At 49.3% G+C, this 27,082-nt stretch overlaps 1 protein-coding gene across 3 annotated transcripts in view; it reads right to left on the bottom strand.

Annotated features, from left to right (window-relative positions):
- The window catches only part of MSI2 (musashi RNA binding protein 2), a 268,411-nt gene that overhangs the window by 72,740 nt on the left and 168,589 nt on the right, over window positions 1-27,082 (bottom strand). For all 3 annotated transcript variants that reach the window (XM_012808789.2, XM_012808790.2, XM_012808791.2), the window contains exon 3: window positions 8,640-8,722. In XM_012808789.2, the coding sequence (XP_012664243.1) occupies window positions 8,640-8,722 (83 nt within the window). The remainder of the gene's footprint in view (window positions 1-8,639; window positions 8,723-27,082) is intronic.

Below are 27,082 nucleotides of genomic sequence, written 5' to 3'. Positions count from 1 at the left end.
CTGATTCTAGGTTCCAGAACTATCTTCATCCACTGTTTCCTCTGCTGAGTGTTTCATCAACGTCAGTGATGGCAAAGTGAAGCAGATCACACCCATTAAGGTTGAGCAGCTACTATTTACCAGGCAGGGGCTGGGTGTGGACACAGACGCATATGGTGAGGTGTGGCTCTGCTGTTGGGGGTGCCCGTGTCTGGGCAACGGGTGGAGAGAGGCTGGTCCCACCCAACACCACTGAGACACAGGCCCCAGTAACTGTAGACCTCCAGCCTGCCCACATCGGAGGACGGGGGTCTCATCTGGTTTACAGTAATCTAGCCTAGTGGCTCAGGGTCCTGGCTTTAAATCTCTTCCCTTGCTGACTCTGTGAGCTGACACCAGCTGACTAACTCCTTGACACCTCAATTTTCTCATCTCTACCACAGAGTGACAGTGGTGCCTACCCCAGAGGACTGTCTGAGCTAATCCCACAAAGGGCTTGCAGCGGATAAAGCTGTTTGAGTCTCACCTTACCCTCTGCACGTGCAGCCTAGGTGAGTGCCTTGGAAGGTGATAAAGCCAGCTCACATCTGTGTTCACTCGAATCCCAGACCAGGGAGTAAAGAAAGAGGCAAAGAGAAAGCAGCCACCTCCCAGCAGGCACACTCCCGCACAGCCCGCTGCCGTTCTCCCTAACCCCACACCTGCTGGCCAGGTACGGCTCACATCCCTCCTCTGCTCAGCAAGGTGTGCAAACTGAGCTTCCCAGGCTGTGCTATTTGGGGAAAAAGCTGATGGTGGCAGCAGCAGCTGTCCTCTTTCTCATTTCTGGGAACCTGCAAGGGCATTTCAAAGTGAAAAGAAAGCTCTGCCTCCAGCAGGTGCCCAAATTCTGCCATGAGGCTGGGGAACGCTTACCCCAGCTCAAGGTGGGCTTGGCCAGAGGTCCTGCACGGGGTTTGACTGGACTTAGTTAAAAGAGAAAATGAAATAAAAGGTGCAGCTTGAGTCTTGCCTTGAGTCTCCCTGGACATCAGGCAAAGTGGCCAAGAGAAAAGGTCAGGGGAACATCCAGGGATGAAAAGTCCCAGGCCCTGGGGGAGGGGCAGGTGAGAGATGGGCAGCCCCCTGCAGGGGTCTCCAGCCCCTCTCAGGGTCATCAACCTGGGGTGGGGTGTGTGTGTGTGTGTGTAGTGGGGATGCCAGCAGCACTGTGGGAAGGCCCAGAGGCGCTGGGCAGGTGACGGTGATGCTGAGGAGGACACTGTCCTCCCAGTCCCATGCAGTGACCTGTCAGAGGGCAGACAAAGGCAAACAGCCTCGGTGGTGACTGGGAGGCACTCCCTGCAGACCAAGTTACTTCTGCCTTTTAAAGAGCAACAGACAAGCACCACCGAACCACCCTGCCTCCCCTCTCCCTCCTCCTCAGGCCTCCCCCAGCCCGCACATCACTCTGTCTCATTAACTCAGCCTGTACACACCCGGCATGTGTGTGGGGGGCAGGATTGCTCCCTCTCCCACGTAAACACCAGATTCATTTATTAAATGCCTCTCTGGCATTTCCTTTTTTGCCTTCATTCTGCTTGTTTAATATTGCATTTGACATTCTCATTTTATAAATGGCAACAGAAGCAGAATGGATGGCTAAAATTAGCTTACGCGTGAGAATGATGCTACAAATAGGATCGTGAATACAGAAGCCTAGTTAATTCCACCCACATTACCCCCCCCCCAAACACACACGCATGCACACACATCCCACCACCACATTGGGGCTGGTTCCCGCCAGAGCTCTCAGTGTGAGGAGCAGGCAGAGGATGGGGTGAGCCCCGTTACTCAGCACCCACCAGGGGGCATGGCCGGACGGACGCTGAGCTTGCCTGGGGCTGGCCTCCCTAGATGCTCTAGCACTGCAGACAGGTTGACACAGGACTCTCCTCCCCTCGTGTCCTCCTGATGGTCTCTCCAGAGACCCCTGTTCTAAGAATCAACCCCCTGGGTGTACCCTGGGCTGAAGGATGGGCAGGCCTGAGATCTACAAGGCTTCGCTCCTCAAAGTGTGTTTTTCAGAACTTTTCCAAAGGACGATTCAGCTGAAGATGAAGGATTCAGCTTTCCTGGGTCCTCCTGCTGTGCTCTGGGGATGTGCCCCCCCCCGGACCCCCCCAGACCACCTCCTACCATAGCCACTGAGAAAACTCACCCATATTCCCTGCCTTGCCCTATAGACCCAGGCCTAGTCCTGCACACCTGCATTTTATCAACTTCCTATATATTAAGTCCAGGGCCGCCTTACCTTAAGATCCCATTATTTGCTCAATAAAATGATTAATAATGATGATGATAATGATGGTGATAGTAAAAAGATCTTCAGTTTGATAGAATGTGTGCTATGGCTCTGTTCCAAACCCTCTCCAAGTTCTACATCACATTGCTATCTGAGGCAGGCACCCTCATAACCTGTTTTACAGAAGGGGGAACCAGGGAGCCAAGGCAGGGAAGTTCAGCAACTCGTCCAAGGTCACAAAGCCAGGAAGTGGCAGCCCACTGCAAGGCGTTCAGCAGTGAAGGCCTGAGGCAGCCTCTGCCAGGAAGACCTCTTAGGTTGACAGCACCAGCTCTGACCACTCTTCACTCTCTACCTGGCCAGCTCTCCCTAAGAATGAAGGCACTGATACTGTCTGCAGGCTGAGACCCCAAACCCCAGTATCTGTCTGGGGCACCTCCTTTACTGACTAACAAAACGCCAACTCAACAGTGAGACTGGATGATTACTTGGCTCAAGGCCTTTCACTGGGCCTCTCGAGACAAGGAGGACCCTGACCGGGCAGGCTCTGAGCTGGATTAGTCCAGGAGTTGGCAAACTATAGCCAGCTGCCTCCTGTTTTTCTAAACAAGGCTTTATTTGAACACAGCCACACCCATTCGTTTACGTATGAACTGCAGATTACAGACCTACAACAGAACAGGCTGAGTCTTCCCAGGCCTTTCTATCAGGTGCAAAAGGGGAGCGAGCCTACCCCTGCCCTTTTACAGAGGAAACAGGTGCAGACAGGTAAGACATTCACCTGTGGTCACAGAATAACCAGGAGTGGGCTGGGATTCAGGCTCAGGTCTCAAAGTTTCTAAATAACTCATCAGGTCCCAACTTGGGGACAAGGGCATATACACTTCACTCAGAAGGATCTAGCCCTTCACCCCAGAGATGCACTCCTCACACAGTTTCTGCTTCGAGACCTGCACTCAGAGGGGATGGGCACACTGGGGAGAGGGTCCCTGTCTCCATCTGACCATAAAGAGAGTGGAGGATGGTGCTGAGCACACAGACTGGCCTGCAGATCCAGGTGCACCCAAGTCTCCCACCCCCAGCTCCCTCCTTCTCACAGTGGACAGAGGATTATGGCCCCCAACTCCCACTTTATCTATCGTTAGCAGTGATGCTCTCCTGGAGCTTCTCAGCTTTAACATACACACAAATCACGAGGGATTTGTCAGCATGTAGAGTACGTCTAGGGAGAGACGGGGACTCTGCATTCCTGACCCACTCCTATAAGGTGCCAAGGCTGCTACTGGTATACCCACGTGGATCACCAGGTCCAGGCCTCTTTTCATTCCAAGACAACAGATAGCCAAAATAGCTGTACCCATGAGTTGCTTAGCAAATTTTAATAAACCTAATCACCGTAAAGGAATAAGAAAAAGGACTATTTAAAGCAGGTGTCCTCAAACTATGGCCACATGCAGCCTGCCTAGGACATTTATCTGGCCTGCTGGGTGTTTTTGCCGCTGCTGCCTGTCCTGCTTAGCAGCCAACTTGTCCTGGGGCCTGCAGTCTGGCCCTCCAACGGTCTGAGGGACAGTGAACTGGCTCCCTGTTTAAAAAGTTTGCGGACCCCTGATAAAGGAATCCTATAGTAGTCCTGGTATAAAACAAATTAACTCTTCCTTATATTCACCAGTCACATAAATCTAGACTTTCAGATATTAGGTCTGCCTAATTGGCAGCAGAATACAGTAAGAACACCACAGGGCTGGAGCCAGGAGGACATAGGTTTGAATCCCTGCTCTGCCACTTAGATCTGTCCCGCCATGCAAGTGCCTTCGCTGCTCTAAGCTCTAGTGACCCACTCTGTAAAATGGGCTAAGAACCCCCCTCCCCAGGACGCCATGAGGACGAAAGGAGATGGTGTGTAGGTCCAGCACGGTCACATCACAGCGCCTGTAAGTGCTGGTCCCCTTCTGCTGACTCAGGTGTGGGAAAAGGCTCTACCCACGGAGTCCTTATCCGAGGCACCTTCCAAACTGTACCCCAAGCTCTCCCCCAATGAGGGTAATGTCATCTCTCTGACGTCACCTTGAGATGAGGGCTGCTCTAGGCCTCTGAGGAAAGCCGGCAGAAAACTGGCACTTTGTCAATTCCCACCTCCCTCGCTGCAGCTGCCTGGCTCCTCGGGAGGCCGCTTGCAGGCTGGGCTCTGGCGACTAATCAACCAAGTGTCCCTGTGGCTTGGGAGCTGCTTCAATCAGGGGTACACGGCGGGAGGCGTTATTAGCTGTACCCACGCTGGGGCCTGCAGAGTGGCCAGAGAGCAGCCTCTCTCTGGAGGGTCATGAGGCGAGGCGAGGAGGGCATCTGCGTGTGTTCCTTGATAAAGAGACACATTCGCATTTCACTGTGGCCTGGAGCTCGCATGGGTGTGGTCCTGAGCTCCTGGCCAGTGCCCATCAATTCCCTGCTTCTGAGGCAATAGAGGGAGTGGCCTGGAGATGGTGGCCAACTGGGACCTTTTAAATCCAGGCTCAGCTCTTCTCCCTAGCTGGGAGATTTGTCCCCAAGTGAGCCTGTCTCCTCTGCCCTTCTCTTTAGGAGATCACAGAACTACATGGGCCACAACATGGCTAACTGTGAGAGGGCCGTGGTCAGTGGCCTTGGAAGGCCTGTAGCCCCATTAGATGACCTTTAAAGTCCTGTTAAGCCCCCAAAGGAAGAATAGCCTCAAGTACAAACTTGAGCTCTGCAGTATAGCTTTGTGGGCGTGGATTCTGGGGCTGCCACTTGCTGTGTGACCTTGGGCAAGTACTTAACCTCTCTCTACCTTGCCTTGCCTATCTGTAAAATGAAGCTAATGATTAGCACCTACACCACCATGTAAGTGATAATCAAATGAGTCAAGACACATAAATTTAGCAGAGTATGTAGTTTGTACCCAAAGAGATCAGTTTTTTGTGGGGATCTCTGTGTGACAGGGCATCCCTCCCCTCTGCTGCCACCCTGTCTGAGGGCAGGGCCTGTATGGGAAGCAAGGGGAGAGTCCCTGTGGTACCTTCTTCCAGAGGAAGAACGCCATCCTGGCCACTGCAGGCAGATGTGCTCCTGCCTACTGCCAGCTCCCTTGCATGGTGAAGAAGGACCCTTAGTTTTTAAAATGCCCAGAAGCCTCACCAACCAAATTAGACAAGAAATGGCCTTAGGAACTATAATGTGCCTCACAGTCACATGGTCCCTTGGCAAGTCCTATACTGAGTCCACAATTATTTATATAAGTGCTACTAAGTGGCAGGCACACGAGATCGAATCAGAAGACCCAGATTCAAGTCCTAATCTCCATGACCAATCAGTGGTAAGGCCTTTCTTATCTGCAAATGTGAGAAAACTGTAGCCCCTGCATGCATGGGGGCACCGCAGCTGTCCTGCCAAGTCCCAGGAGATTGCCAGGGTTCTAGGAGATCGGTTTGTAGTTCCGCACAGTTCAGTTTACAAAACACTCCTGTGTGCATTCTAACAACCGTCCGCGCTCCTTCTTGGCAGTGTCTGAGTTTTCAGAGTCTTTCTGGATTTCTCATTTGAATTCTATTCATAGCACTGTTTAAATTCATTTCCTCTTCTCTGGGCCTCAGAAGTAGAAACCAGTATTACAGAATCCAAAGCAATTCAGGATTCAGGCTTCTCTACTCACACCCTTTAAATTCCAGCCTTCTTCAGAGGAGGAGAACTGGCTGGAGGAAGATCTTTCAATGCTGAAGATTACGACGAAGGCAAGAGCTAATGTTTATCAAGCCTGTGCCCGGCAGCTGACACAGTGCTACCTGACATGCTATACCTTTTGCTCCTGGTATCTCGCCCAATCTCCAACACAGGGAGGTGCTTCCGTGACCAGCCTGGACCAGCCTGGACTTACTGGAGCTCAGCAAAGTGCAGCGACCTACTTCAAAATTCTCCCTGGGTTCTCTAAATTCCTCCCCCTGGAGCTCCTAACAGGTGGGGGTGCTGAGCTAGGACCTTGGACCTAACCATAGCACCCCCACTTCTTTTTCTTCTAAGTCCACTTCCATGCTGGCTAGTCCCTTAAAGAACAAGTACCAGCCTCAGATTCAAAAGGAGACAGAAACCCTCTCACTACGAACCCAGTTACCAGCACCTGAGATGGCCAACCTCTGCCTGGGTGGAGGACGGGATAAATATGAGACAACTGGGAGAAATGGTCACAAATCGCTCTGGTGGCAAGCCAGGCCATATATTCTCTTTCTGGGACTGAGATTCTACCTCTGATTGCCCCCTGGGTCATGTGGGGATTGACCCTCCCACACCCAACCTCAAACATCTGTTTATACAGTTCACTCAGCACCAGTAAGCTCAAGACCAGGCGTCATCAAACTATGGCCTGCAGGCCACGTGCAGCCCGCCTAGGACATTTATCTGGTCTGCTGGGTGTTTTTGCCGCTGCTGCTTGTCCTGCTTAGCAGCCGACTCATCCCGGGGCCCGCAGGCCGGCCCTCCAATGGTCTGAGGGACAGTGAACTGGTCCCCTGTTTAAAAAGTTTGAGGACCCCTGCTCAAGACTTTTGCTCCTTCATGAGCTGGCTAGGACTCAGGCATGTCCCCTGGGCCCCAGGTTTCCCACTGAAACCATGAGGAGGGTACAGCTCTTCTGCATCTATGTCTCATGCTTGTTTTAAGCCTGTCGATAATGAAGGGCTACACATGTGCATTAGAGGTAGCACATGGAGTGGTCCCCATCAGGCCTTTCCCGATGAACCGTTAAGTCCTCCTGGCAGGACAGGGCTGGCATCAGCCAGCACTCTCTGCTGTCTCTCCATTCCTTGCTGCTAGCAGCCTTCAGGAGTCTGTCAGTGGCATGCTCTGGCTAGGATCAACAAGGCATCCATCCGGGCACTAGACCCAGGTTTCATTTAAGTCCTCTGTCTCTCATTTTAAAAATAGCAAGTAGTAACCTGTGGACAGATAGAAGTACCAACTGGAAGGCACCAACATCTGGGGGGCAGAGAAAGCCTAGAGAGGCATTGTGTTATTCCTACACACTTCTCTCCCCGCTACCATTTTAATGCCTGAGCTGATGCCTCCAACATACAGTATGCAAAGAAGGAGTATTTTCATTTCAGATGCATATGATGGCTAGGAACAATATGAACAATATTATTTTAGTGCCCTGGGAAAAAATTAGCAAGTCAAATATTGAATCAGGCCTATAGCACCACATGCTAAGCAGATTGCTTTGATCTTATCCACACTAAAAGCTCTATTATTGAATTTAAAGTTGGTGAACACAGACCAGACCAATATACAGTGCATATCTGAACACGTGTTTCAGAAGCAAGGAATGTGCTAATAATAAAAGGAAGAAAATATCAAAGTTATGGGCACAACTGAAACACAAATTTGCCCTCTTCTCTCTTGTCTTGGGGATGGAGGCTCTGCTGGCCAACCAAAATGTTTTTGCTTTGAAGGACTGGCTGATGGCTCCAGAAATATCTGCGGTGCTCCCATTTTTCTAGAACCAACAGAGAGTGGGTTTCTCACCCTCCTACTCAATTTGAAGGAAGGAATTTGAGACTCGGAGCGTGTGCACGGCATGGCGCCCTCTGGTGGCCATTTCTCTAGGAGGCCCACCTGGCTCCCACACCTCCATATACCCCATGCCCCTTCCTCCGGAGGCTGCCAAGAGTGGGAAAAAACTTTCAAGAGCCAAAAGGGAGGGAGGAAACATCATCCGATTATGAGGGTAGAAATTAAATGGTCACAAGGCAGGGGTAGGGAGGTGGAGGGGGGATGTTAATTACCTAGCATGGCCCAAAGAGAGAAACAGTCTGGTGCAGTCAATTTCATGCCCCTCCAAAGCCAAACAGCAAATGCACAGCCTAAGCCCAGGGTTGGCAAATTACAAACCATATACCAACCCTGCCCCCCTCCCTACCTGTTTCTGTAAAGTCCAAGAGTTAAGAATGATTTTTTATTATACTTTTAAATGGTTCAAAAATTAATAGTATCTTGCGACACATGAAAATTGTAAGAAATTCCAATTTCAGTGTCCATTAACAAAGCTTTATTGAAGCACAGCCCGATCCCCCACGCACTGTCTAGGGAGGCTTCTGTGCTACACAACGGCATAGCTGAGTAGCTGCGGTCAGTTGCGCTGCTGCCTGCGGAGCTGAAAACATCACTACTTGGCCCTTTACGGAGTTTGTCAACCCCTGTCCTAACGACTGCCACCATTCACAGGGCGGAACCCCAAGTGAGAGTGGGCCCCCATGCCCACCCCTGCCCACTCAGCTCCAGGATTGGGCTGAAGTGGTCTGCAAGGCAGGGATGTCTGAGTGTACCGGGAAGGGGACATCCCATTTCGGAGCGACCCCTACAAACTTACCATTTTATTATTGATTTCATGGAAATGAATCTCACAGACTTTCTCCACAACATCTTCACTCTCAAAAGTGACAAAGCCAAACCCTAAGGGAAAAAATGGGAAAGAGAAAACAGAGAGAGGGGGGTGAGTTCAGTTCTGGCAGGCCCAAACATCATCCTCTCCCATCCTGTGGTCCTGACAGGCTCCTGATCTTGAGGGTAGAAGGTCAGGTCCCTGGGAGGGCCCTGGAGGCCAAGGCAGTGATGTCTGACCGAGCACCCTTCCCACGGTGAGGAAAAGTTAATGATTTCACCCACACGCAGTGGGCACTGTGTGGTTTAAATTTGCCCCTAAGCAAACAAGAAATTTACTTGTCTGTTATTGACAGGGTCAGAGCCCTGCAGCTCCCTGTGCCGGGGCAGGTGGGTGGGCTGATGGGAGCCTCATATGGACGCGCCTGCCCTTTCTGCAAGCAGCAACGGCCAGCCCTCGGGTCAGCCTCCAGACGGAGGTGGTTATTTGTCCTTTTCTTCCTGAATTACTTCCTCTAATACCTCATCAGGACATCCTGAGGCCTGGAAGAAACTATTAAAAGTTTCAGGCCTCTGTTCTGCACAGGCATCCTTTTTCTACCGCTGTTTCAAAAGCACTGCGGATTCAGGGCAGTTTAAGACTGTTTGATGCCTGCTGTCAGCCCGTCAGCCATCCACTGTATTTACTCGGCTGGAGACTGGCTTTGCTAGACAAGCCGAGCTGAAGAATTTTGGCAGGCAACGACTGCTGCTGCTCTGTATCCTGAGGTCCTCTGCCCACCCTCCTGCCCCTTCCTTTCTTCTCCTCCTGCCCCCTACAGTGTGTCCAGCATGGAGCCTCATCTGTGACCCCACTCAGCAAGTTCTGCCTTATGCATGGCCCCACACAGAGTTGTGCCCACGTTGGGTGGAAGGAGCTACAATGTTAGCACGCTAATGCGCCAGGGAGTGGGTGCAAAAGCTCTGATGGGGAGACGGGAGACCTGGGTTCTAGCTCTGGCTGGTAACTCCTTTATGTTTAACCTGGGGAGCTCCTTTCCCTTTCTGAGCTTCAATTTCTGCATCTGCAAATCCAGATGGTGTGACTGGATGTTGGGTCCCACACCTCGGGTCACAGTCCAAATCAGGATTCACAATACTCTCTACTATGGTCTGAATGTTTATATTCCCTCCTCCCCCCAGCTCAGATTCACAGGTTACGTATCCCAGCTCCCAAATGTGATGGTATTAGGAGGTGGGGCCTTCGGGGGTGATGAGGCCATAAGGATGCCACCCTCACGAACAGGATTAGTGCCTTTATAGAGGGCATTATAGAACTCGCCCTTTCTCTCTTTGCTACATGAGGATACAAAAGGTGGCTGTCTATAAAACAGGCAGTGAGCCCTCCCCAGAACCCATCAGGCTGGCACCCTGATCTTTGACTTCCAGCCTCCAGAACTGTGAGAAATAAACTTCTGTTGTTTCTAAACCATGGTACTTTGTTATAGCAACCCCAACTGACTATGACATTCTCCTCCCAAAGGTATGAGGTATGAACCTGCCTGAACACTAAGCCAGATGCACCAAATGGGAGGACTGAGTTTTGATACAAATCTTCAAGCAATTGGTTTACTATGATCTCTGTGCAGTCAAACCCCTCTGCTGATGATAATCTGTATTTGCAGCCCCTCCCCAGTTACAGTAGGGTTCTCGCTTCTATGAGAATCTAATGCTGCCAGTGATCTGACAGGAGGCGGAGTCAGGTGGTGAGTGATGGGGAGTGGCTGTAAATACAGATGAAGCTTAGCTTATCCACTCACCTCCTGTGTGCTACCCAGTTCCTAACAGGCACTGGTCCACGGCCTGGGGGTTGGGAACCACGGTTCTAAGGAGCACCAGGGGACAGGGAGCTGATACACAAGAGCTCTTGTATCGTAGCTCCTGCAGGGTCTATTCTAGAAGATTCTTGGGGAAGAGAACAAAAACAGCTACTCCCTCCTCTCAAACAGAGTCCAGTAAAACAGAAGGCTGGGACCACTACAATCATGATCTTTATTGCATGACATTTGCTACCACATACAGACCTTGGGCTGGTGTTTGTGGTATAAACAGCCCAGAATGCTACAGATGCACCAGGCAGCGTCAGACACATCACAAGGGGTGGGGCACAAGCATTTGCCATAGGGGCTCAAAACTGGCAAGTTTCTCTCACTGTCACAGGGTAAAAGCTGGGTCCTCAGTTGCCCCTGAGGTTGAAGCAGGCATCAGATGTGATGATTATATGTTGTTTAAAATGAGGCCTAACAAGAAAACCTTTCAGCAGGTTTACACCCTCCCAACACCAAAGTCTCCAGAGAAAAAACTACAGTGCCGCCTGGTCCCCATTCAGAGGCAGCCCCACACCCTCTGTCTAGAAACTCCAGTTTCTCAAGCGTGTTCAGTTCACCCTCCTGGGGTATGTTTCAGGAAGCATCAGCTTAAATCTCCCACCCACGTCCAGAGAACTGCATCTTTTTGGCCAATCAATCCCCTATTCCCTGCCCACCCTCCTAGGGCTCAAATCCCAACTAGCCCCACTGTGGGGAGGGTGGATTAAGACCCAGCAGCCTTCCAAAAGTTCCCAGGGTAGAGAGGGGTGACTCCACCTAGGACACAGATATCAGCCAGCCTGGCTTTAAGCCAGGTGCCCAGAGGAGTGTGGGACTGGGGCCCGGGATGAAATAGGGCCCCCAACACACACTGAAGTGCAGAGTGAACAGCTGAATGAGCCACTTCTGCTCCTCTAAGGTCTCAGCATCTTGTGCATCCACTCGAGTCACTCAAGGCTGACTCGGCCCTGCGTTCTGCACTTAGCGAGGGCACCTGTGCTGGGCTTTGTGGGGGTTGCAAAAATCAACAAGACAGCATCCCTCCATGTAAGCACTCCACTTCCCAGTAGGCGAGAGTCAGTGCTTCCCACTCGGGGGGCACCTCTCCCCTGTGCAGACCTTGCCCTTCCCTCATTCCCTCATCCTAACCTGTGGGCCACTCTGGGTCTCATCTATCTCTGAAAGCCACTGCTCCGGCCTGATCCCAAATCCAGGCAGCTCGAAAATGAAACAAGCCAGGATAGGCCAGTTTTTAGGGCAACCTCACTGCTAATGAGGGCAAGCATGGTGGGTCAAAGAGTGGCCCTCCAAATATATGTCCACATCCTATTCCCTAGAACCTCTAAATGTGACCTTATTTGGGAAAAGAGCTTTTGCAAATGTAATTTAATTAAGGACCTGGAGAAGAAGATTATCCTGGATTTAGGGTTGGCCCTAAATCCAATGACAGGTGTCCTTATAAGAGCACGGAGAGGGAGATTTGAGACCCAGAGAAACACAGAGAAGGAGGCCATGTGAAGACAGAGGAGGCAGAGACGGGAAGGACAGAGCCACCAGGAAGACTGTCCCCTAGAACCTCTGCAGGGAGTACAGCCTAGGCTTCCAGCACCTCAGAGAATACACTTCTGCTGTTTTAAACCGTCACCTTTGTAGTGATTTGTTATGGCAATCACAAGCACTAATATGGTGAGGTTACGGGTTTTGGCCACCTCCACATAAGCAGGCCACCCCTACCAGCCAGGCCTGCTGACCAGACAATCATGCCAGTCTGGACTGAAGACAGGAGAGTGTGGACAAATGAGCAAAACCCATCCTGGCGATGGGGGGGGGGGGAACGTGAAGTTAGTGCCAGTGAAGGGCATCACTCCATGGCCAGAGGACTGCCTGGATGCAGGCCACCTTGCTGGGAAGCACGCAGACTTGATCCTGGAATAGAGGCCAGGCTGGGGGGAGTCCCCATGGGTTTGGGGTTCCCTGCCGCAGAGCTGCCATTTTACTGCAGCCCAGCTCCTTCCTGGTCCACTGTGCAAATTACTCACTGGAACTCAGGCTCCGCCCCACCCAGGACTTGCTGCTGTCCCACGTTCCCGCCTGGTGCCACCACTCCAAGTTGGGATGGAGGGCAACCAGGCCAGGAGACAGGAACAAAGACTGTGGCACCCAGGAGGGCGGGGGTGGGGGACTCAGCATCATTTCAAATTCTGACTCTGAAACGCTCCCTCTGGCCCTCTCCTTACCCCACAGGACTCAAAATGCGAGTATCACGAAAATGATTTTCCTGATTAAAAGAGATAGCCTGGATTTCAAGCCCAGGCACCCTGGATGCATAACAATTCCACAACGTCAAGACTCATTTGCAGTATTTTAAAAGATCTATATCATTTCAATAGCTCTTCCTGTTTGGCCCGAATAGAGAAAACAAACTTGATTATGTCTAAAATATTTATTTATTCCATTTGGGGAAAGCAAAGAAGCCATGAAACACTTAATTATCAATAAGTGTTATTCCTCAACGTATAATCATTTTTTATCTCACGGGTGCATTATCATTTACGATGAATTAGTAACTCAGTGGCAAATAACCCCCCAAATAAATGAAACTGAGGAATGAAGACAAAAACAACAAGGTCAGGAACATGGGAGTGATAGGAAACATCTATCTCGGTATCACTGTCTTTTTCTTTTCTTGAGCTAATATGCTTTTATTGTGGTAAGATATACGTAACATAAAGCTGACCATCTGGATCACATTTAATTGTACAATCCGGCACCATCAAGTACACGTAACAATGCTGTCAGCCATCACCACCATCCATCTCCAGAACCTGCTCATTATTCCCAAACTGAAATTCTGTACTAATGTCCCCCTCTATTCCAGGCCCTGGTAACCTCTATTTTAATTCTGTATATAAATTCGCTCATTTCAGGTACCTCCTATAAGTGGAATCACACAGTACATATCCTGTCCTTTGGCATAATTTTTTTTTCTTGAGACAGAGTCTTATGCCCTGGGTGGAGGGCTGTGGTGTCATAGCTCACAGCAACCTCAAACTCCTGGGTCAAGTGATCCTCTTGCCTTAGCCCCCTTAGTAGCTGGGACTGTAAGTGCTCACTACAATGCTCGGCTAGCTTTTCTGTTTTTAATTAATGAATGAATTAATTTTTTTGAGACAGAGTCTTATTTTGTTGCCCTTAGTAGAGTGTAATAGCATCTTTAGCTCACAGCAACCTCAAACTCTTGTGCTCAAGCAATCCTCCAGTCTCAGCCTCCCAAGTAGCTGGGACTACAGGCACCCGCCACAACCCCTGGCTATTTCTTTTATTTTTTTTTTAAGAGATAGGAGTCTCACTCTAACTCAGACTGGTCTCAAACTCTGAACTCGTGAGCTCAAGCAATCTACCAGCCTCGGGGTGGCGCCTGTGGCTCAAAGGAGTAGAGCACTAGCCCCATATGCCAGAGGTGGCAGGTTCAAACCCAGCCCCGGCCAAAAACTACCAAAAAAAAAAAAAATCCACCAGCCTCCGCCTCCCAGAGTGCTGGGGTTACAGGTGTGAGCCACCACATGTTTTCACGACTTCACAGCCTTTTGCTCAATCTGCTGGATGTAGGAACTCAACACGTGACTCAGGAAGGCTGGGGACCAGGAAGTGGTGATGGTTTCCCTCCCATTTTCCTAAAAGGGGGTTCCACAGGGGATCAAGAATAGAGCCTCCTTAAGGCCCTTTAAAGGGAGGCACAGTCGCCAGGAGGGCCAGGTAAGGAGCTCTGTGCCCCTGGAGAGTCCCTCCAGCACTTTGGACTTCTAAAAGAAGCAGGCAGAACCTGGTGGTGCTGTTTAGTGCCTGCCAGAGCAAGCTCTTTGATCCACAGTGACCCTACAGGGCTCAAGAACCATCAGGGCCCTTGTGAACACCCCCACTCCCCACCACGTGGAGCCAGGATGCCTCCCTAGGTATTGGAGAGATGCCTCAGGGACTGCTGGCTGGGAGTGGGGGTCAAAAGCCTTCTCACCTGTCATTAGCAAAGTCACACCTGTCTTGTCTATAATAAAGCCCCCACCTGAGCCACCCCACACTTCCAAGGGGCTTTAGGAAATCAGCAAAACTGGGACAAAGAAGGTGATGGGAAGGTTACCCCAAATACCAAGGGATTTAAAAATGGACATAAATAGGGTAGCAGTTGACAGGGAGCATTTGAAAATGAAATTCTAGCATTCTCTTGAATGAAGCTATTATTGGAAAGGAACGAGTAAGCTCTATTTAAGAGATAAGCATTTAACAGTCAAACCTTTTTTCCTTTTATCCAAATGAACAAAACTGAATATCCATCTGAATAATACAAGGCTACAAAACACACACACACACACACACACACACACGAAGAGAACAGAAATCTGCAAACAAGATACCTCAAAATTAAAATGACCTGCTCCAAACGCAGTCACTGAGGAGCATCTGACAGTTACTTATAGAGAATTTTCATTTTTTTATTTAGTTCGGGGTGGGCGGAGATGGGAACAGCCTCCTCTTAGCCTCAAAAATCATTTTCTTCTCTTATCATATAGGTCAATGAACGCTAATAGACAGTCAGGGCCCTAATGCACTTCAGTGAAAATCGATGCAAGTTAGGAGTTAACACACTTAGTTAATGGAGGGAAGGGGGGGGATCCAGATTGTTAAATTTATTCTGAGTATCCCATGAGGAATTTAAGGAAAGTGTATGTAAGAATATTCATAACTCAGGCAACCTCCCTTTCTTGCTAATAACCCAGCATTGGCGAAGGCAGCAGGGTCCACGGGCTGTTTCCAGCGTAAACAAAGATCCCTTGGGTCTGGGTGTGGGGAACAAGTTCTGGTTTGAAAATGCTTCTGCAGGGTCTGCCACCATCACTTTGCTCAATTGCTCTGCCCAGGTAAGTGACTCAACCATCGTGGCGTGGGCCCTAAAGCAGAGCAGGTGTTGAACCCAGGGGTCGTGCCCTAAGATACACTCACACCTCACTCTAATATTCTGGAGCAGGTCACCAGGGTCTTCTTTGGATCAACACAAGTTCAAAGATACATTTGGTGGTCCTCTGGCACAGACGCAGTGGGAGGGGGCCATCCTGGGCAGGGTGGTCTGCATGCTTCCTCACAAGAAGCCAAGCCCAGGTGGCTGTGAGTCCATTAGCAACACTGCACCTCAGGCTGCCACCCGTCTCCACCTTCCCAGTCTTCCAGGGCACCCCCATGTCCTATAGCAGGTTTAACAAACCAGTTGTTCTGCAACCCTAAATGCTAAGGCCCTAGCTGGGCCCACCTGACGGGAAGTGGTGTGCACAGATGCACGGGGTGGTGGCTTCACACGTCCTGACCTGGCTCTAAGAAAAATACAACTCAGAAGATAGAAGCACTGCAAGAAAAAAGCCAGTTGCCTTTCCAAAGGCGTCGACATACTTCTCATTATTAACGGCCACTTTGGGACACTCAAGCACAATACCCTGACTTCAGAGAGATCCTAGTCCATCAGTCTCCTGAGCATTTTCAGATATGACAATGGGCAAGGGTGGGGTTGACGGTCAGGCCGTCTGCCTTTACATTCGCATCGCCATCTGGACTTCAGAAGGTAGGAAGGTCATTTTCCGCCTGGCAGGGGATGGGATTCCCTCAACCACATCTCGTGCCTGTCTCCCAAAGGCAGCTTGATGATGATCAGTCCACGTTCTGATAGTAACGTCAAGAAGCCGGAGCTGATCAGTTCTCCTGAGCAGCCACACTCCGTCAGTCTTCAACCCCACCCAAGGAGCTGAAACAATTGTTCCCACTTTACAGAGGGGAAGCTGAGCCCAGGTGGGCCCCTGTGCTCTCCCCAGTGCAGCCCACAAGGTGGGCTATTTCACCTCAGCCCACTGCTTTGCTTGGGAACCCTGCCCCGCATCACAGGCAAGAGCCCCCCTCCTGCCAACCGAGCAGGAGGGCAAGGAGAGAGTAGGGGCGTAGAGAGTCGCTCTTTCTAGTTACACGCCTGCTTCCTTCAACACAAGGGCAGTGAGCGAGTATTGAGGATTTTCAGAACGACACAACGAACAGGACTTTGATACAGAAAACAGCCAGAGGATCTCCTAAGCCCACGTAACCTAGTGTGACTAAAGCAGCAATGATTCCTCTGGACATTCCCAGACCCCAACTGTAGACATGCCTGGATGGGGCTGGGTTGCCAGACATGGTGCCAGCGATTTCTTACAGAAAACTGGCTCTCAAATGAGTCAGCTGCCCTGGAGGGATGAAGAGAAGTGCTCACTTCCTGGCCTTGTTAAGAACAAAGACCAGGCCAGGCCACTGACCCACGCTGTACCCAGGACTCAGCCTCGGGAATGGTCAGAACAAAGATTTCTGAGCCAAGAGCGTCTCAGAGGTGGACACTTGCCACTATCCTCCCCCATGCCCAGCAAACAAGCCTGTGATGGATTCCAGGGGTCTGCAGACAGGTCTTCTTACCACAGCCTCCCACATACCCCCTTCTCCCTCCCTGACCCTTGAGTGTACAAGCAGCCTCTTTTAGGGGCCTCTTCCAACCCGGCCCTCCCTCTCTGCCACGCTCCCCCCAGTGGCATCTTGGCCCCTCCACTGTGGCATCCTTCATGCACCTGCTCCCTCGTTTACACCAGTAGTTTGGCAGCTGGTTGCTGTAAACTATAATAAAATGCCTTTCCAAAAAAATGAAGGAATGTGACCAGACACGCCAGACATCATGATATTAAAGCCGTGTCAATTAATTTCTCCCCCTGCTTGATAAACGAGCCCCATTCCATCTCTTAATAATGAGGAGAGAAACAAGAAAAGTTGACACTTAGTTTAATTTATTTTCTCAACTTGCCTGGTCATATTTCTTTCTGCCTTGCAGAGCTGGCTGGGGCTGTGGGGAATTACAAGTGGCTCGCGCACAGGCAAGGCAGAGACGGTGTGAACCGGCCCCTCTTATTCCCACATACCACTTAATCAGGAGGGGGAAAGTGACTTAGTGAGCCAGCTCACACCTGCGCCTCTCAGCCACCTCTGGGGGCGAGGGGAGTTGGGCACCGGGAAGAGAGTGATCTCAGGTGTGCGGGGAATCAGATAACCGAAATGGCACTATCAGATTTCCAATCTAGTTCCATGGAACTGCACAAGACTGAATTCTCTAAATTAATATTAAGCTACGTTGGCGGCATTTGCCAGAGGGGAGCCAATTTCTCAACTGGAAAGGTGCTTTTCTTTCCTTCTCAGCTCAGGGATGCGCCGGCCAACATCTGACCTTGAAATGTGAGGAAACCTTCTAAAAGTCAAGACGCCAACCGTGAACCAGCAAGTGTTTCATTAGGCTTTAGTTACAGGCAATTTTTTCTTTAAAACAGCCATCGCAACCTCGGGACCATTTATGGACAGTAAAAGAAGCCAAAATGTGTCCCTAAAATGGCATTTCTGGGTATGGCCTTGCAGCTGAGTCTTCTGATAGGGGAAGAGCTTGTTAACAATGCAGATAGATCCCTGGGCTCTATCCATCCCTGATGGTCTGTGTGGGTATGGCCCAGGAATCTGCAGTTTCACCCAAGTCTCTGGAAATTCTGACACCCCCCAAAATCTGTCTGCCCTGTTTTTCCCAATTCAAGAGGAGCTGAGTGGAGATCATTTGTAAAAGAGAATCTAGAACTTTCCACTGTGAAGACAATTTTCAGGACCCCTCTCTCCTGAAGTGGGGAACACATGCTGTCCTTCAGAAGCCTCTGACATCCAAAGGCAGATCAGAGGCTAAGACAAAGCTGCTGTCTCCTAGGCTCAGGAAGCAGTTCAGACTAAAGTGTAAATGACAGTACTTGCTTCCACTATCAGAGACGCAGGTAGTTTACTAGAATCAAATCCTTGTGCAAAAGCAATTAAGCTCTACTTTAGAATTTCCAGCAGGCACTCAGGTGCTGGGAGATATACATATATATATTTTTTTAATTGGCAGGGCCACCTCCTTGAACCTGTGAGATCAGGTGAGAGTATAAAGAGCTGCACAACATAAGAGTGGGGGGCCAGAAACACCACCTAGGAGGAAAGAAAAGGAGGCTAGAAAGGAAAGAAGAGAGAATGGGTGGGGGAGACAGACCTCCAACCATCCCCAAACCATTTTTCTCAGAGAAGAATCTGCCATGAATACTGATAGCGTGATTTGAAAGTGCCGGCGGCTGCAGAGAAAGGGTGTCTCATCCCAGACTCTTGTTAACCGAGTGGGAAAAAGCACCTGTGATCCAGGCCAGACAACCCCAACCTCATTTAATTCTGAGTGCGCTCTATAGCAGTGATTCTGTGAATGACACTTGTCAGGGCAGCAGATTAGTTCACAAACCTATTTTTTGTGCGTGGTGTTCCATCTTGGTCGGGAAAATAGTCAGTTCTTGGCGAGAGAGACACATATTACTGCTGTTAAGTGCCAATATAAACTCTGGGACGCAGTGGTAAATTCACCAAATTAAATCGCTAGACAACTGGCTTGGATCAAGACCCCAGCAGAAGGTGCCAGGACTGCTGCGTGTGCCCAGCGGGGCAGAGGAGGCTGAGGTCGTGCGCGCAGCTGGAGCAAGGGCACGAGGACGTGCTGCCTCCACGTCTGCTCTGGAAACCACAGAGCCTGGGGCGGCTTCGGCGAGCTCCCATTCAAGAGCGTGGCCTTTAAGGGTTGTCAACCCAGGCAGGGCTTTCTGAGCCCTGGGAGATAGGGGTACTGTATGGAAGGAAGCTCTTCCCTAACAAGCTGGGTATCTGGGGTGCTGCTCTTAGCCACGCCCTTCAAGAGTGGGTTTCAAATCTGTCACTTTTTCGGATACTCATCCTCCAGCCTCATCCACGCAGTGAGCCACCCTGAAGCTAAGAGGGAGTTTCAATCTGCTTGGACTACCCGCCCCCTTGAGGTATGGTGGAAAAGGGCCTAGCTGTGTGGAGCCAGGCAGATGTGGGCTTAAATCCTGGCTATGTGCTGGCTGTGTGACTCCGAGCAGGCAATTCAATCACTCTGATCCTCAGTATCTTCCTATGTGAAACAGAAATAATAAAATCTACCTTATCAGACAGGATGGCTTGAAAACACTTCGTCCAGGGAGGGGTTAGCTACCCCCTCCCACCTCTCCCAGACTTGTTATAGTTTCTCTATACTTATGTCTATCTCTGCACACACTTATTTTTCCCTCTGTGCAAGCCTCGCTTATTAAAACTCTTTTGACATGTCTGTCGGGGAGATGTCTCTGGTGCTTCACCAGATATGGTGGCAGGACCAGGGCTTGGGATAGGGAGAGGTAAAACACAGCATTCAGTCAACTCTCAGGCTATCTACTTTAAAAGACCCTACTGTGCATCTGCTCAGGTGAAAAAAGAAAAACAAACCATCTATTGATCTTGGAGCATAGCCCCGCGCCAGCTGTCCTCGCCCCAACCCCCACCCCGCCCCAAGCCGTCTCAAGATGCCCACTCGCCTGGCCTCCAACAAGTTCTTGGGGAACTGTTAACTGGCCACAGATAAGATTCCAAAAGTCCATCAAAAAACCACTACTTAGAAGCAGGTTTTCAGTGCTACCACAAATTATATGACTTTTATTATGAGGTATGGTTTCAGAATAGTCCCAACTGACAGAGGCCTGGCTGGATGCCCACTGTTCCCTCCACGCCCCTGCAAGAGGGGGAGTCATTTCTGCTGGCACGGCCGTGACCCCAGCAGTCTGCGCGGCCAGCGAGCCTGCCTGGAATCTGTGGGCAGGTGGATGCCTCGTGTGTGTGTGTGGGGAGGCTTGGAGGAGTGGTCTGCATCAGATACACACACTTATTCACCATGTGGCAGCTGGCCTATTTTATTTTTCCAGTGGTTAAGAAACTATTCTTAACATCTGGAGGCCAGATCTCTCCAAGAAGCTGAGAACGGTAGCTTGGTTAGGGTGGCAGCTCCGATGAGAGGTCTGCTCTCCAGCTCCCCAGACAAGGTGTGGAGTGAGGAGAGGGAGGAAGACGATAGAGTCCACAGGGCAGGGGGCAACACAGTTTAGAAAGTTTGGAGGCCCAATATTCCTCTACCAACCAGCAGCCCCTTCACTGCCTAGGAACTGGTTGGAAATGCATGACTTCAGACCCCATGGAACCTGAATCTGGATTTGAACAAGTCCCCCCAGGGTGATTTTTAAGCCAAGTAAAATTTAAGAAGCACTGATCTGGAATGCTGATTCTCAATGGTGATTCTTACATCAGAATCACTTAAGAACGATCTGTTTAAGTGCGGATGTCCAGGCCCGCATCCTTAGAATTGAGTGGGAGCTAAGGTAGCACCCCAGCATCTAGGAGTAAAGAAAGGGTCATCTAGCCATTTATGCCACCAACATTGGGTTAAGAAACAGTGAGGGAAGGAGAAAAGTATAATGCTTAATCTTTATTTATTTCTCTTCTACAAATAATTCCAGCTTCACCAATATTTAACGCATGGATTGAATGATCCCGGTGCTCTCACACGTCCTTCTGTCAGAGAAGCACTTGGCTTAGTATTTTATAAGCTGCTGAATGAAGAAAGAGGAGAGGCTGCCGGCGGGTGAGGCCAGAGTAGAGCCTCATCTGCTCACCGGCTGCAAGCTTAGGTGGCACCTTACGCTGTATACAGGTAGTCGGTACACGATGCACAGATCATGTGATCTGGCTTTACATAAATCACCCCTCACAAAGTGGGCCACTGCAAAGAAAATGTGCACGGGAGATGACACCAATGACATGAGCACACGCCACCAACAAGAAAACGGCCAGCCGATCCTTTCTTTACCCTTAGCGAGACACCTCACCAGCCACATCACATTCCTAGAACATGTCGTGATCAGTGAACTGGTGCTGTAAAGAAAGCATTTTGAAAACAAATGTTTGGAAATTATTTCCATTGTTAGGTGATTTTGTTGCTACATAGGATGTAACTAGGTCATCTACAAATGCTCTCCCATCAGCAGACTCCTAAAACTCGGAAGCAGCTGGAAAGACTCGCTTTAAGAAAAAAAATGAACATTTCGGTGGCTTTTGAACCCATTTGTTAAAAATATAAAAATGCAACACTTGATTAGTTTGCATGAAGAACTGATTGACATCAGGGAAGATGGAAATTTACAAGCTGAATTTCAACAAAATCCTTTGCATAATTGGAGGATGGGATTGAAAAATTAGTATTGTGATTTAGTCAGCACAGCCAACGGGCTTCTGCCACTGGGATCTGTGTATCTTGTGAGGTGCCAGGCATTAAAAACCAACTATCAAAATAAACCAGGAATCCAACCTTGAGAGCTGGATCACAAAGTGTTAAATAGAGAATTTTTTTTTTAAGCAGCGTATTCAATCACATTACTCTCCCGAAAAATATTACTTTAATTATTAATAAATAAAAGACTCTCTATGGCTTACTTCAAATGTATCCTATTATACTCTTATTTATGGAGGTTTTATAATATACAGGATATGTTAATACAGCAGTACATGTATATTAAATTGAAAATTAAATAAGATATACCGGGGGAGTGCCTGCTCAATTTTGTTCCTGCACAATTAAATTCTGGGAGACTCCTGCTCTAGGAGAAGGTGGGGCTGTAGGGCATTAACTCCGGGTCTGAAGTTATCTCGGAGTTATAGAGGCGAAAAGTCCAGGGGGAGGATGGGAGCAGGTACTTTCGGTGACTGCCAGCTGATGTAAACCCCTCGGCATGCCCAAGGAGGGCCCTTTGGGTAAGAAAGCCACAGAGTCAAGAATCAACAAATTCCAGAATCTCCCAGGTCCTCTCTATGGAGGAGCACAGAAAGCTTAGAAGACATTTAAGGGGTCACCCTTCAAACGGAGACCCTTGCCTCCTGCATGGTAACACCAGCCATACCTGAACTCTTCTCAATAAAAATCTTTCAGAGCATTGTATCTTCATTAAAATTTTATACTATTAGCATTCTGAATCCAAACCACTAAGTACATAATTGCTAAAACATGTGTTAAGCGACAACTTACGAAATGCTGGTTTTATCATATTGTTAATTAACAGAAAGTAGGATTAATACATTCACAGATCATTAGGAGCATTTGGTTCAATTTCATCAGCTCTTCTGTGGGGTGGGGGCATTGTCAGTGAGCAGCCCTGGGGCTCTGGAGCAAGGACAGAAGTGTTTCTTCGGGGTTCACCCTCAGCCCCTCTTGCAGGTTCTAAGACCATGTCTGGGAGAAACCCAACAGATAGTGACTCAAGGTCTATTGTTCCTAAAGGAAATTATTCTAAGATCTGATGTCACTCAGTACAGCCTACTCAAAAGGACCTGCATGGAAGGGGTTGGGTGAGGAGAAGAGAAAACAACAAAGTTTTCAAAGCAGACCAGTGAGAGTCTGTGGATTGGATTTGAGTCTTCTGAGGATGCTGTAGAAATCATGCTTGCAATGCACGCTGGCTGTACGATTTGGGGCAAGCCATTAACCTCCCTAACCCCATTCCCCCACCTGTAAAATAGGAAGAAAGATGCTGACTTCACAGGGCTGATATTAGGATTACATGAGATAATACAAGCTCTGGTTATCATGCCTGCAGAAGTCTGTAGTTTTTATATAAAGGAGTTTGTACCCAATATTGCTTGGAAGAAGTGGGCCATGAGGACTTGAAAATACTTCAGCTACTAGTAAATGTCGACTACAGTGATACGGACTCTAGTGGGGTCAGCCCTGAGGTGCCCATGTCACATGACTGGGAAGTGTATTTAGATTCACCTTGTCATCTCCAGTGGAAATCTGGTCACAAGGTTCTTAGGCCAGAGGGGTTTATTCAAACGTCTCCCCACTCTGTCCTGGGAATTACAGAGGTATCCAGGCATGAAATGGACTAAATGTCTTCGCTTTCCCCAGACATTCAGATTGCTTTAGCCTGGCCCCGATGGTGGTTCTCCCAATATTTTGTGCTTAATAATGAAACACTCTACCCAGATGGGCCACAAGCAAGACCAGTTCTGGACACCAGGCAGCAGGAGCTGTAGCAGGCTGGGGAGGCATAAGGAGCCAGGCTTCACGTGGGGTTTCCAGAAGCTGGGGGCTAAGGCAAGTCGTGAAGTCAGAAGCCAGGGGTCAAGGTGAAGCCCAGGGTCAGAAATATGAAAGCAGGCAGCCAGGAAATGCCAACAGGTGCTGCCTTGGCCCTCATCGGTGCACTTTTGGCAGGGGCAGGAGGCCTTCTCAGAGGAAGATAAGGGCAGGACCACAGCAAACCATGGGAGTGATGACAAATGGGTTTAACTTGCTGGAGTCAGGACGCAAAAATCAGAGCTAAGGGAAAATCCAAAATATAATAAGTGCAGATCAGCCTCTGTCAGCCCCAAGTGGGACCACAGAGAACAGAGTCAGACACCTGGCTGTATTTTTTATTTTTCTGGAACATTCTTTCAAGGCCCTAAGGTACTTATTAATTTAAAAGTTTTCCTGTGGTGAGACCTTCTGACATGTGGGTTATTACTTGTGGACTATGAATGCAAAGAGCCTCCTTATTTATAGAAAAGGCTGTCGTGGAAAGAGCCTGGGCTTTGGGTTCAGACGTGGGTTGTGATCTCAGCTCTGAGTGGCTGTGCCTTGGTTTTCTCATCCATACACAGGGTTCTAGGGAGTTTAAATGAGAGAATGTACAGACACGTGGCACAGTGCCCGGCCCCAATCCGATGCTGAGGCACTCGGGCCTCTCTAGAGACTGTTCTCCTTACTTATATTGATCTGCTGCAGTGACTTGACAATTTGGCCCCGTGGGACCAGGACCCTAGAAAACGGCTCTCAGAGGGGAAGATGCTCAGAATTCTCGTTTTGAGTAACATTTTCTCATTGACCAGATGGGACAGAGAGGGCTGGAGACTGGCTGTGGGGTGACGCCCCAGGCAGAGGTTCCTGAGGATGTCCTGGCACCTGCGTAGTGTGGCCCTTGATAGGAGGTGGATATAGCCACTGTCCAGAGCAGGCCATAGGGCATACCTGAGGTCAGCTAAGAAGGTAAGGCCTGGACTTCCTCAACAACCATCACCTCAGGCCAGGCACGGTGGCTCACGCCTGCAATCCTAGCACTCTAGGAGGCTGAGGCAGGCGGATTGCTTGAACTCATGAGTTTGAGACCAGCCTGAGCAAGAGCAAGACCCTGTCTCCACTAAAAATAGAAAGCACAGCTGAGTGTTGTGTCAGGCACCTGTAGTCCCAGCTACTCAGGAGGTTGAGACAAGAGGGTCATTTGAGCCCAAGAGTTTGAAGTTGCTGTGAGGTATGACACCATGGAATTCTATCCAGGGCAACAAAGTGAGACTCTGTCTCAAAACAAACAAACAAAAAAACGCCACTACCTCCTCCTGTCTTCCAACACAAGAGCCAGATCACCTCTGTGTCCCCTAGAGAAGGCAACTGAGAGAAAACAGTTCTTCCCAGACCTGAAACTCACAGTGCACAGGTAGCCATGTCATGGCTATTCTGCTGCTTGGCCACGGAGACCAGTAACGACAATGCATTTGTGTCTGGGGCCTTAAGGAACCTCAGCTGTCATCCTTTCCTTAGTTTATTACCAAATTTCTAAAATATTACATTCTTTATTATATCCAAATTCACTTTATTGCACTTGACAATACAGATAATCACATACCATATGCTCTAATGTTTTGAAACCAATGCATGTTGACAGCGGTTTTTATTCATGATGCATAATTCCATCCCGAGCTCACAATGAGGCATCTGAGCACCCAGCCTGGTGTTAAGACTTTTGCCTAATAACAGATTAACAATACGGCAAGTTTCTGAGACACAATCCCTCCCATGCCGTTCTCTAGTGACAGCGAGAAAAATGTACCTGAGCTGAAAAGATGGGTTTATCGAAGAGGAGGAAAAAATAAAAAACCCCTGCGCCGCCACCCACCCACCATTCCCAGAGGGCTTCTAATGATTTGTTATTGTTCTACGCTTATGAAACTTGATATTGAAAAGAGGAATTGGTCTTGCGCCAAGTAGCAAGGCAACTAATCACACCAGCTCACAGCGCTGGCCCCTGAGAACCCAAAACACAAAATGCCCCAAAGCTCTCATTAGGAATCGCTCTTGTTTTCACTCTTGTTTTGCTACAAGCAAATATTTGTCACTCCTCTACCTCGGTGAGACCCTCCCTCTCTCATCCCCCTTCTTCTCGTCCCCTGGGCATCCTTCTGTTCCCAATTAGCCCCGAGCTTCCTGGCAAAATGAACACAGCTGGGGATGATTCCTGTCCTCAGCATCTTGGCACTTCTCAAGCAGAAAGGACGGGCCAGCAGGAAGCATCTTTGCGGGTCCTTCGGCAGAGCCCCTCGAGCTCCTCGTGCTGCCGGCGGCTGAAGCAAAGGGTAGATAATTTAAAGATGATCCTCCAGCTTTGTGGTGGTATCCAGAACAAACAATGCCATTTCACGCGTCCCCTAACTAAGCGCTTTCATTTGCTTCAGAGAAGCACTCCAACAACTGTAAACCCATTAGATCATGTCAGACGTGGTGGGAAAGAGCTCGGGCTGTCACCAGCAGAGAATCAACTCAGATTTATAGATTCTTAAAGCTTTAATATATAGATATTTGTCTTCCCCCTGCAGATAGACAAGGAGACCAGGGTAGGGGTGGAGGAGGCAAGAAGAACAGCCCAGAGCTCAGCAGCAGACAGATTGGAGTTTCACAATCATTCTCCCGGATAATGGGATTTCTCAACAAGGAGAGGAGGGGGAAGAAAGAAAGCCAGGCCTTCACTTGGCTGAACACTTGGCTATTTTTCCAAAGCTTTGCTTGGGAGGTGGTGGTGGAGAGGGCGGGGGAAGAGATGTTATTATCAACAATGCCTCTGGAGTACCCAGTGACCTGCTGTGAACAAAAGCAACAGAGGACCAAAGAAGGGGGTGCACTGGCAGGACGCAGAATCACTCAGCCACCTACAAAGGAGGCCAAATGAATTAAGAGGCATCGTACTCCGTGTAATTGCTGTGCTCCCAAACAGCTTAAGTTATCACCTTTTTTTGTAAATAATAAAAAACCCACTTTCTCTTTGGGCTTACATCATGACTCCAAGAAAAGCTTTCTCTTTATTTCTTAATCATTGCCAGAGGTAGGGGCTCCTCCTACAGTCTCAAAGGATTTGGGTTGTTTGTAAAAAAATGTTTTGGTTTTATTCTTTTGTCTCTTGTCTAGCATGTATAGAGTATGGCAGTAAATGCCTAGTAACTACAAGCTAATACCTACTCGAGACCAGGGCCTTAAAGACGAAATTTCACAAAGAATCCTCCTGAAGTATTACTGGTTGGTCTTTTGATGGGTTTGGAAATAGATGGTTTGGGCCAGGCTGGGCTTTCATAAAGCAGGACACCTGTGGTTTGCAAAGTGGCCCCTGGTCCCACCTTGCTGCCCAGTCAGTTCTGTTCTCTAACTGAATACTTCTGGGGAAGGGACTGCCATCCCTCAGCATTTCATAAAGACAACTGGTTTAAGAGTTGGGCATCTCGGCTCGGCGCCTATAGCTCAACCGGCTAAGGCGCCAGCCACGTACACCTAAGGTGGCGGGTTCGAATCCCCAGCCCGGACCCG

The sequence above is a fragment of the Otolemur garnettii genome, unplaced genomic scaffold (assembly GCF_000181295.1).
Source record: "Otolemur garnettii isolate 467f Iridium unplaced genomic scaffold, OtoGar3 scaffold00094, whole genome shotgun sequence".
Taxonomy (NCBI): domain Eukaryota; kingdom Metazoa; phylum Chordata; class Mammalia; order Primates; family Galagidae; genus Otolemur; species Otolemur garnettii.
This window is presented reverse-complemented; position numbering and strand designations above follow the sequence as displayed.